Source organism: Tursiops truncatus, chromosome 14, assembly GCF_011762595.2.
Source record: "Tursiops truncatus isolate mTurTru1 chromosome 14, mTurTru1.mat.Y, whole genome shotgun sequence".
NCBI lineage: Eukaryota > Metazoa > Chordata > Mammalia > Artiodactyla > Delphinidae > Tursiops > Tursiops truncatus.
In genome coordinates, this window is record NC_047047.1 from 13,114,240 (window position 1) to 13,126,137 (window position 11,898).

At 38.1% G+C, this 11,898-nt stretch overlaps 1 protein-coding gene across 8 annotated transcripts in view; it reads left to right on the plus strand.

Annotated features, from left to right (window-relative positions):
* RNF103 (ring finger protein 103) overlaps window positions 1-7,523 on the plus strand; it is a 101,504-nt gene extending 93,981 nt beyond the window's left edge. For 5 of the 8 annotated variants that reach the window (XM_073791161.1, XM_019942225.3, XM_019942223.3 and 2 more), the window contains one exon: window positions 1,542-3,553. In XM_073791161.1, coding sequence (XP_073647262.1) covers window positions 1,542-3,117 — 1,576 coding nt within the window. In that variant the 3' untranslated portion in view covers window positions 3,118-3,553. Of the gene's footprint in view, window positions 1-1,541; window positions 3,554-5,393; window positions 5,497-5,875; window positions 7,287-7,402 lie in introns of those variants that run through there. The other 3 variants (XM_073791163.1, XM_033838218.2, XM_073791164.1) reach the window with 3 other exon arrangements.
* The last annotated feature ends 4,375 nt before the right edge of the window (window positions 7,524-11,898 follow it).

Sequence of the window (11,898 nt, forward strand, 5' to 3'; positions counted from 1 at the left end):
CCCGTTTCAATTAAAGCAATATTGACATTAATGGTATCTATCTTGTTAAGGAAGTAAATCAACTCAACAAGAAGCTGAGTCGTAGTCTTTGATCCTGAGTCACCCAGATAGTTTCCCAGAGTCGTTACTAACCTTGTCTTTGTGACGTAGCATGTTGTCTTCACTTATCTTAAATTATATCATGAAATTCCTGAGGTAAAATTAATTGTACTATCATCATAAAACCATATGCCACATACGTCAAGACTTCTATCTTAATCTGATCATATGTATAATATAATATATAATATGTATAATATCATAAGTATAATATGTATAATATATAATATGTATAATATCATAAGTATATCATAAGTAATATCATAAGTATATATCATAAGTATAATATGCTTATTTAATTTAATAAAATATAATCCATACTTTAAAGTAAAGCATAACATTTATGATTTTTTTCCCCTTTTGCGGTATGCGGGCCTCCCCCCCCCCCGGCTGCAGATAACATTTGTGATTTTTACATCAGTATTCTGAATAGCAAAATTAAAAATTAAACATTTATTACCATCCACTTATAAATCTGTAGTGAACAAAATGTATCCACATGGTAGATTTTCTTTTTTCCAACTTTACTGAGGTAAATTTATATATTGTAAAACTCCACATGGTAGGTTTTTAGAAAAAAACTTTTTTGTTTTTAAAGGAAATTGTTTCTCTGATTATCTCTCCAAATACCCCTCTTCATGGTCCTCATTAAAGAGATGAGAGAGTACAGAAAAATATAGGACTTGCTCTTTTCTAGGTGAGCCTTCGTGCAGATTACTTTATGACAGTGCTTGTGTGTGTCAGGCATTGTGGTGGGTGCTTGGGTTAATAAGTGGGTACAGCATGGCTCCTACCCTCAGGAGCTTGGCATTCAAGTCAGGGACTCAGCATGTAAGATAATCTGTTTCCTTCTCTCCTTTGCCTACCTGAATCTAACCATCCTTCGAGAGCTAGTTCAATTCCCAAACTTTTCATGAAATCTGCACCAGCCCAAACTCCCAGTGATACTCCCTTTTTTTGAACTTCCTTTACATTATTTAGTAATAGAATATATACAGTTTTATACTTTTGTCTCCTTAATAGGATTTTAAATTCTTTGTGAACAGGAATTATTTTCCTATTATCTTTAGGATCTTATTAGCACATAATGCATTAGTAGTTTCATAGTAGATGCTGGAAGTACTTGCCGATTCTCTTGACTCTAAGGCTTTTCAAGCTACACTTTTCTTTAAAAAAAAAAAAGAAAGAAAAGAAAGAAAAGAAACATAGAGATACAAACGAAAAATATGATAAAAAGAGAGCTTGCTTTTCCTCTTATACAACTGCCAGGTATTGGTACTACTTTTGACTGTTTACAGGTAATTTGTTTTTGGGGAGAGGGTATCTTTCAAGTGCTAAGGAAATGTGTCAGGGAAAAGACAAACTGTTTGCACAACAGTGAAGATAAGCAAGCTGGCTCATTTAGCGGCCTAGCTATTTACTTACAGTCTCCTCTCTTATAGATACTGCAGGAGAAGAGGCTGGGTACGATCCACACTCATTATGTCTGTTCCACAAACAAGTACTTCTAAAGGGAAAGTCATGCTTAAAGAATACAGTGGGCGCAAGATTGAAGTAGAGCACATTTTTAAGTGGATAACTGCTCATGCAGCTTCACGGATCAAAACCATTTATAATGCTGAACGTTTGAAAGAAGAATGGAATAAAAGTGATCAATACTGGGTAAAAATATACCTATTTGCAAACCTTGACCAACCCCCAGCTTTCTTCTCTGCACTAAGCATAAAGTTTACTGGAAGAGTTGAGTTTATTTTTGTAAATGTGGAAAATTGGGACAACAAGAGTTATATGACAGATATTGGTGTATATAACATGCCATCATACATACTTAGAACTCCTGAAGGAATTTACAGGTATGGAAACCACACGGGCGAATTTATATCCCTTCAGGCCATGGATTCATTTTTGCGCTCAGTACAACCTGAAGTAAATGATTTGTTTGTTTTGAGCTTGGTTCTAGTTAATCTTATGGCTTGGATGGACTTATTTATCACACAAGGAGCTACCATAAAACGATTTGTGGTTCTCATAAGCACTTTAGGGACATATAATTCTCTATTAATTATTTCCTGGCTACCTGTGTTGGGCTTTTTACAGCTCCCTTACTTAGATAGCTTTTATGAGTATAGCTTAAAATTGTTGAGATATTCCAATACAACCACGCTGGCCTCATGGGTCAGGGCAGACTGGATGTTTTATTCTTCACACCCAGCCTTGTTTCTTAGTACATACCTTGGACATGGTTTACTAGTCGATTACTTTGAAAAGAAGAGACGGCGCAACAACAACAATGATGAAGTCAATGCCAATAACTTAGAGTGGTTATCAAGTCTGTGGGACTGGTACACCAGCTACCTCTTCCACCCGATTGCTTCTTTTCAGAACTTCCCTGTAGAATCTGATTGGGACGAAGACCCCGACTTGTTCTTGGAGCGATTAGCTTTCCCTGACCTTTGGCTTCACCCTCTGATACCAACTGATTATATAAAAAACTTGCCAGTGTGGCGATTTAAATGCCTTGGAGTCCAGTCTGAAGAGGAAATGTTGGAAGGTCCTCAAGATATTGAAAATGACTCAGACAGTGAGAGCACAGACACTTTTAGCAGCGAGAAGGAAGTATTTGAAGATAAACGAAACGTAGTTCACAATTCTCCAGGAAGAGCAAGTCACTGTGATCCTGAGGCTTGTTCATGTGCCAATAAATATTGTCAGACCAGCCCTTATGCAAGGAGGGGGCGGTCATATGGATCATATAGCACTAACGAAGACATGGAACCTGATTGGTCAACTTGGCCTGCTGATATGCTGCACTGTACTGAATGTGTTGTTTGCCTAGAGAATTTTGAAAATGGATGTTTGCTAATGGGGTTGCCCTGTGGTCATGTGTTCCATCAGAATTGCATTGTGATGTGGTTGGCTGGGGGCCGACACTGTTGCCCTGTTTGCCGGTGGCCTTCTTACAAAAAAAAGCAGCCATATGCACACCACCAGCCCTTGTCAAATGATGTCCCATCTTAACCACGTGCAATTTGTCCTTTATAAGCTTTGCGTATCCTACAGCTTGCCTTTTTAATGTTAGTCACCAAGTTTTTGTGGTTTGACGTTTAATTTAATGTTAGTGCAGTGACAGGAAACATACATTTTGCTAACGTTGATGACAATTATTTGGTTGCCTTGTGTGTCAATATGAATGCATACTTAGTTGTAAAAATTTTTATTTACAACATTGGAAATTCAGAAGTTAATGTCTTTTTGTAAGCACAAAAGAAGTATGATAGAAATTTATCCTAGCAAGACTTTACAAGGTAGGATCAAATTCTAATGGAATTGAGGGAGTTTCTAAATGTTTCCTCCCTTTTTACAATCTGTGTCCAGCCCCTCTTGGTTAAATAATGTATGCTCTGAGACATGAAATTAAAACAGACCTATGAAATAAATTATTTTAAAACCAGAAGATTACAGCTTTTTTAAAATTGTTTTTGATAAGGTGGCTGAGTGCTATAAGTGTTTTGCTGGTTTGTTAATTTCACAGGTAAGTCAAATATGATTCTTGACTCGTGGGGGTAAAAACAAGACAAATTACGTTGCTGACACTAGCCAGAGGTGATGTTAGTCCCCCTTGGTTAGCTTTGATGGGAAGGAATTTCATGATGGGCTTTTTTTAAAGTATTAAATCACTTATGAGTATATTCATGTAAATAAAATCAGCTATAGCGTATTGGGCACACATAGATTACTTTATATATTTTTCCTGACTTTTTATTTTGAAAAAATTTTTAACTATAGAAAGGTGGAAACATAGTACAATGAACATTCATTTCTCTAATTCACCAGGTGTTTACATTCTGTTATATTTGCTTTATCTCTTCTATGTCTATAATTTTTTTTCCTTTCTCTCTTTTTTTTTCTTTTTTGCTGATCCCTTTGAAAGTAAATTTCAGTCATCATGATGCTTCTTTGCCACTAAAATGTACCATGTAACTCCTAAGAACAAGAACATTTTTTATATAACCACCACACCATTATCACACCCAGGAAATTTAACATTGATTTAATAATATCTAGTATACAATTTGTACTCCCCAGTTGCTCCCAAAATATTCTATATCTTTATATGTTTCTGTTTTGTTTTTATTGGGAACTCAGGCAAACTTTATGATTGGGTTTAGTCTCCTTTGTTTCATTCTTTTCTCTAGAGCAGTTCCCCTGCCCCCCCCCCCCCTTTTTTTTAAAGTCTTTTCTGACATTTTTGAAGAGTACAGGCTAGTTGGCTTATGGAATGTTCCACATTTCTGGATTTGTCTGAGTGTTTCTTCATGATTAGATTTAAAGTAAACAATATTGCCTAGATGATCTGTATTTCCCTTTTGTATGACATCTGAAGGCACGATGATGTCAGTTCATCCCATTGTTGGTGATGCTAAATTTGGCTAAGATAGTATCTGTCTTATCTTTGCAATGTAAGGTACTTTGCAATGTAAGGTACTTGATAATTAAGAAGGAACCTGTGAGGCCACATGAGTATCCTGTTCTTCAATAAACTTTAACCCAATGGTTTTAACATCTGTTGATGATTATTAGCCTGAATCAGTTATTAAATAGGAGTCGTGACTTGGAGATTTTTAAATTCTATCCTTCATTCTACATTTATTAAGTGGCATTTTTTGTGTGTGAAAGAAGAGCTTTCCATTTTTTCATCTTGTGCTTTGAAATATCACTATAGACACATATTCTTTTTATATTCAGTGTGTTAAAATTCATTATTCTTTGTGATGCTCAAATCATCCCAAATTTGGTAAGTGGGAGCCCCTGTAAGCCAGCTCTTACGTCCTATTTACATCCCTTTGTGATCTTGAAACACTTCTTTGCCTTTTGACACAAGGTATTCCAGGCTCACTTTGTATTTTTCCTGGCCCAACCCTGTAATCAGTCATTTCTTCAAAGGGTCCAGGTTTCATGGGGGACTTTAAAACCCTTTATTGACTGCCCCTCAAAATGGTAAGAAAATTAAATTTTCTCATTCTGAATTGCTGCTCGATTACTAGCAGAAACATTTTTTTCCCTTCACGATACACTGAGCCTCATTTTCACAGTAATGGGAATAGTAAGGACTAGCAGTTACTTACTTTGTATTAATATCTGAGAGCTTTTAAAAATTTTAAATGAGTACGAACACTACTCCTTGTGCTCTACTTTTCCTTTCAAAAAAAAAAGTAATCATGTTATCGTAAATGTTTGTGTTTCTCAGAGTTCTGCCACCGTTCCACAGCTCTTTTCTCTCGTATTTTCGGCAGATGTCCCAAATCGACATGTCCAGGCAAAGGCCCCTCCCCAGATCTTCAGTTTCATGTACAGCTGTCTGTTGAACAGCTCCTCCGAGATGCTCTTAAGTAACTAGTAAGTCTCAAAACAGCTTTTCCTTCTCTCTTCCTAACCCCCAGTCCTCCTCTTAGGGTCCTGATTTCAATTCATACATATAATATTGTCCATTCTGAAATGTATGGCAAGTATAGATATTTTAAAAGGTAATTAGGGGGCTTCCCTGGTGGCGCAGTGGTTGAGAGTCCGCCTGCCGATGCAGGGGACGCAGTTTCGTGCTCCGGTCCGGGAAGATCCCACATGCCGCGGAGCGGCTGGGCCCGTGAGCCATGGCCGCTGAGCCTGCGCGTCCGGAGCCTGTGCTCTGCAACGGGAGAGGCCACAACAGTGAGAGGCCCGCGTACAGCAAAAAATAAGTAAATAAATAAATAAATAGTAATTAAAATTTCTCCTCCAGTGTCCCGGGGCACAGCGCACTTTGGAGACTACAGGCATACCTTGGAAATATTGCAGGTTTGGTACCAGTCCACCGCAATAAAGCAAATATCGCAATGAAGCCAGTCACAGGAATAATTTGTTTTCCCAGTACACATAAAAGTTATGTTTACACTGTACTGTAGTCTATTCAGTGTGCAATAGCATGTCTAAGAAAACAATGTACATACCTTAATTTAAATAATACTTTCTTGCTAAAAAATATGTTATCATCAGAACCTTCAGCAAGTTGTAATCTTTTTGCACTATAGTACTAGCCCCGAAGATAAACCAGTCTCCTTAACGCTGGATTACAAGGCCCCTCTTAATCTGTTCCTGGCCCACCTCTTGGACCCATCGTGACACTCTGTACTGCCTGTCTCTTCAGGCCTGTGCTCTAGTTTTTCTCAGCTTGGTGCTTTGCTGTCCCATCTGCCTAGTGTTTTCACCCCTCTTCTCCGCTTTGTCTGGCTAGATCCCACTTTCTCCAGAAATTCTACACCTCCTACCCATCTTTTCTTTCTCCACCAAGCTTATAAAGAGACGCAGATATCTTTACAGTGAAAGCTTAGGTGGTAGTCACCCTACTCAAGTGATCAAACTTAGCATCACCAGTAATGGAGCAACCCCATCGCTCCTTGACCTTTCTTGATATGTGTCCTTATAACCCAGTGATACCTTGTACATGCCTGTCCTATATAACTGCATTGTATTAAAACTATGCATGTGTCTTTTTCAGGTGAATTCCTTTAAGGTAGGAACTGTGCTTTATTCATTAAATATATCAACATGCATGGCATAAAACAGAGATTATACCTTTTGAATGTTAGACATGCAATAAAAATATTACAGTGAGGTCAGGGAGGAAATAATTGCTAGAGGTTCAGGTCTCCAGGGAAGCTTGACTCATCCCTTAATTGTTAAGCATAGCAAACAATGCTTTTGTCGGATTTTCCTGGAGGCAGAGAATTGAAGGAAGTATTCAAGGTTGACAGACTCTAAACTTTAACTGTGTTTAAAAAGAACCTTTGAATTCTTAGAGCCACCTAGTGAATTTAATTAACTAAAGATTCCAGGGCTTCCCTGGTGGCGCGGTGGTTGAGAATCTGCCTGCCAAGGCACGGGACACGGGTTCGAGCCCTGGTGTGGGAGGATCCCACATGCTGCGGAGCAACTAGGCCCGTGAGCCACAACTACTGAGCCTGCGTGTCTGGAGCCGGTGCTCCGCAACAAGAGAGGCCGCGATAGTGAGAGGCCCGTGCACTGCGATGAAGAGTGGCCCCCGATTGCCACAACTAGAGAAAGCCGTTGCACAGAAACGAAGACCCAACACAGCCATAAATAAATTAATTAATTAAATTTTAAAATAAAAGATTCCAAGTATGTGGGCTTTCTAGTTAACTGAACTCTGGTTAACTGTAATAGTGGGACACGTAATTGTGTTCTGCTCAACAATTTTTTCTTCTGTCTTCTCTAATTATTTCTTATGTATGTCTTTTCTTTCTTTAAGGATGATAAGCTCCCTGAGGGCAGGAGTAATTGTAAGGTCGGATCTTAACGAACGGCACCACGAAACAGAGGAAAGCTTCGAGTGAGCTTTATTAGGGAGCGCTCCCGGGCGAGGTTCACTGGTCCGAGAGAAAGGGGGCCAGAGAAGTCGCGCCCGGGTGAGGGTTGGGCAAGATTTTATACGGGAAGAAGGGAAAGGGGTGTGGTGAATCTAGGAGGGCGCAGGGTATTCCTTATTTGGTGGTCTTTTCGGGTATCCTGGGGGACCGTTAGTCCCGCCCCTCGAAAGGCGGGAAGGCTGGGCTGGTTTCAAAGTCCCCAGGTCAGTTCCTGGAACTGGGTGATCCGGAATGTCTCCAGGGCAGTTTCTGGAACTGGGTGGTCCGGAATGTCTCCAGGGCAGTTTCTGGAACTGGGTGATCCGGAATGTCGCTAGGGCAGTTTCTGGAACTGGGTGGTCCGGAGAATTTCGTTCTGATGCAACCTGTGAATCTGATTGTGTTTCCCTGCCTCGGGCCAGTTGGCCTTACAGTAATGTTATAATCTACTGTTATGTCTTTAACACATTAGACCCAGAGTAGATAATCAATAATTGTTTGCTTGAATTTAAAAAATATTTTCTAATTTTACCCTTTACCAAACATTTTACTCCCCTTCTAGTATAGGTGGAAAAGATAAAACAGAAGAGATTATATTTTTAGTACCCATTAATAGTGATGAAGATATCAATATTTATGGCCTACTCCAAGAAAAAAAATCTTAACTTTTTTCCTGCAGTAACATACTTTTTAAAATTATCTCTTCTTTAGATTATGTGGGAGCCTGGAAGATTATTCATGTAATCTTTCTCCTTGCTCCCTCATTTTCCCCCTTGGTCATTTTATTATTCCTTAAAACTCTACCAAAGGGTCAAAAGGTACAGAGAGAAGTGTTGAGTCCTTTTTGCTATTGGATCTGATTAAAAATTTAGAGAAGAAAAAATGGATTTAATTGTTTAAATGTTACTTTTGAATCATCTGTGTTTTGATCATTCTGTTCTTGCTCTTTGTTGTCAGTAATATGAGTACATTGATCAATTTAGGCAATCTCTTTGTTTAATTTTTTGTACCATCTTCTCACCAAAGGTTTTCATTGTTTTGTATACAGTAGATCACTTTACTTTCTAATACTCTCTAATATCCCTATGCAACAGGTAGAACAGAAGGAATTCCCACTTAATAAATGATCAGAACTCAGGACAACCACCATAGTTAAAGATATGACTATGTCAGGGCCCATGGAAACAGACTCTGAGTAGGGAGCGGTGGGGCAGCAGTGTATATACTCCACCTAAGGGTTGGGATTTCTTTTTAAAACAATGTGTCAAGCAGTCAAAGCCGGTGGTGGTGGCCTCTTTGTAACCTGTGGATAAGAGTCTATCTACCTACCTTGTTCAGGATTCTTTCTACCATATTTTCATTTAAAAATAAGTGCATTTGTAGAAAGTATAACTATAGGAAACTGACTTTTGTCAAAATTATATTCGCCTTTACTCTGGTGCTAAATTGCTTACTTGTTTTTCACATTCTCTTGGTGGTTTATGTTCATGATGGGATAATAGGCTCTTCACATTGTATGTTAAACAAATGGTGCTTGAGTATTTATTCACAGTCTGTTTTAAAACTCATTCTTAGTATTGACACAGAGGATATCTAACTGTATTTGTAGCATATTTATCTAATAAGAAAAGAGCTTAAGAATACAGAGGCACCCAAAAAGATGGGTGCACTATGTGTTTCCTTTTTGTTTTGTTTATTTTCAACTTTATTGAGAGATAATTGACGTATAACATTATGTAAGTTTAAGGTGTAGGATGTGTTGACTCGATACATTTATATATCGCCAATTACCACAGTAGCATTAGCGAACACCATCATGTCATACAATTACATGATTCTTTTTCTTGTGGTAAGAACATTTGAGATCTACTCTCTTAGCAACTTTCAAATATGTAATACAATATTGTTAACTATATTCACAATGCTGTGCATAAGATCCCCCAAACTTATTCATTTTCTAACTGGAAGTTTGTACTCTGACTAACGTCTCCCCATTTCTCCCACCCCCAGCCCTTGGTAACCACCATTCTATTCTCTGTTTCTGTGAGTTTGGCTTTTTTGGATTCAACATGTAAGTGATATACGTATTTCTCTCTCTGACTTATTTTACTTAGCATAGTGCCCTCAAGATCCATGTTTTCACAATTGGCAGGATTTCATTTTTTCTCATGGCTAAATAATGTTCCGTTGTGTGTGTGTGTGTTGTGTGTGTGTGTATGTAGGTGTGTGTATACGTGTGTGTGTACGTATATTCAATATACACCGCATCTTAATCCATTCAACCACTGATGAATACTTAGTGTTTTCTTATAAGCATCTACTAAGTGAATGAAGAGCCATGCAGATGCTTACTCAGAGAGAATTTATTCTTTACATAGAATTTGAATGAGCTTGGTGATCTAGCTTCCCAGTCAATAGAATAGAGGCTACATGTAGAGAGACTATGGAGTAGGGGTAGGGGTGGAGCCTGCTAGAGGCAGGCCTGGCACGTCATAGTCACAGTAGTATTATAGTAAGGGGTAGAATATTTGAGAAAAAAAGAAATAAAACAACAAAACAAAAAACAGTCACTTGTGGTACAGTGGCAGATAATTTCCTGAGAGGATATCACTATCTGGCCGACAATGACTATGTCATCAAGAAAAACATTTACCAGTACTATTTGCACAAGAAGCCAGGAAAATTCATTTTATGATATTCAAAATAGTAAACTTTAAAATGTTTCAACAAAGGGAAAAGTTTCCATTTCCTGGAAAACATTTAGGGGGATGGGGTAGGAAAGACAGAAATCTCATTCCTTGGCTCCCTTATAAAAGGTTAATGACTAACAGTCTTAACCAGTTTTTCCATAAACCATGCAATCAGTTGTATAATAGAAAAATGACTTTCATATACAGTGTATATATATTTAGTCAGTGTTGCTACTGTTAGTAAAATTCTACAAGCTTTTTTCATTTGGGAATGTACTTTGAGAACATCATCTATTTGTTGATAAAGCATCTGGTGACGTGTTTCCATAAGGGTAACTAATTTGGAGTTTTAGGAGGTCCTTTCACAAAGACAAAGTAGTAGGGTTTCAGACACGGCAAAAGGGAAGTTAGAACTCTGATATTTTCAGGGCCCCTTTTGTTTTATTGTTTAAATGTTCTCCATTTAGTTTTACTAATTTCCTGAGCCATGTGGCTAAAACAATAGGTTTCTGGAACAAAATACCTCAAGCTGACTCCCAGCTTTGTTGCCAGAGGCTTGGATAGGAGACATCACTTAAAATGCCAAACACAGCAATATCTTGGACTTTTAAGACAGTATTATTCAAGTTATTTGTTAGTATTGAACATGGTTGGACTGTGGCCAATCTTAATGTGTAATGCTTTGCTTTAATAGCACTTAGTGGGTTTTTTTTTTTTTATGAGAGAGGGTTCTTATAGTTTTATTGTTTCAAATAATAGAATCTGAGTGTCAGAAGCAAATGTGAAGGCCCTTTTGTCCAATCTTCTGCCTTAATTTAGATTGTTGATGTCCCTGTTGTGAATGAATTGGCACACTCATCATTTAACAAAAGACACGCTACATTTGCAAGAATCTGTAAACAGTTCACCTGTCAGGATCCACAGAAGAACATGCAGTTAACTGGCAATAGCGTGACAGCAGGTGCTGAAAGCCCAGATTTGGACAGGTGGTTGGACACTTCCCATGTCACCATCTTTGGGAAGGAAAATGAATCAGGAGTTCATCTGTTGAAAAAACTAGTCCTGATATAACCTACTTGCTCTGAAATATGTCATGCTATTTACATTTATTCATCAAAATGGCATATATTTAACCAGCGTTTTTATTCGGAGAGAAACCTGTGTAAGGTATTAAAGACCATCCTCAAGAGTTTAGCACCAAACTCGTTCCCTTCCCCCAAATATCTCCAAAACAGGGATCAGGAGACATGAGAGCAGCTTTCAGCCAAGCATACTCTCTGCTGTTACTGACTGAGGGCAGACTTACAGACTCGGCTATATTTTCATGGCCATGGAGAGGATGAGAGGTAACATAACCAAAGCAAAAGACAGTTTATGGTATAGTATGCACCAGACTGGGTTATACAGAGATTGGAGAAAGACTCCTTTACAATTTCAAAAGTTTTCTAAGGGCTAACAAAAAGACTACAATAATTCATTCAGTTACATTCCTTTAACTCTAAGGAGGAATGTATCTAATTAACCCATTCTGGGACAATATATGTGTTTTATTTAGAATCTGGTAATCAGAGACCTCGAGTTTCTTCAAGCAGCTTAGAGTTTTTAGTCTAGGAGTATGTGGTGTTAACTATAAGTTGCTTATTTATCTGAGAATTATTCCATAGCCTGAGTGCAGTACTAGTGTTTTCTGAAATAATATTCCTATAGGG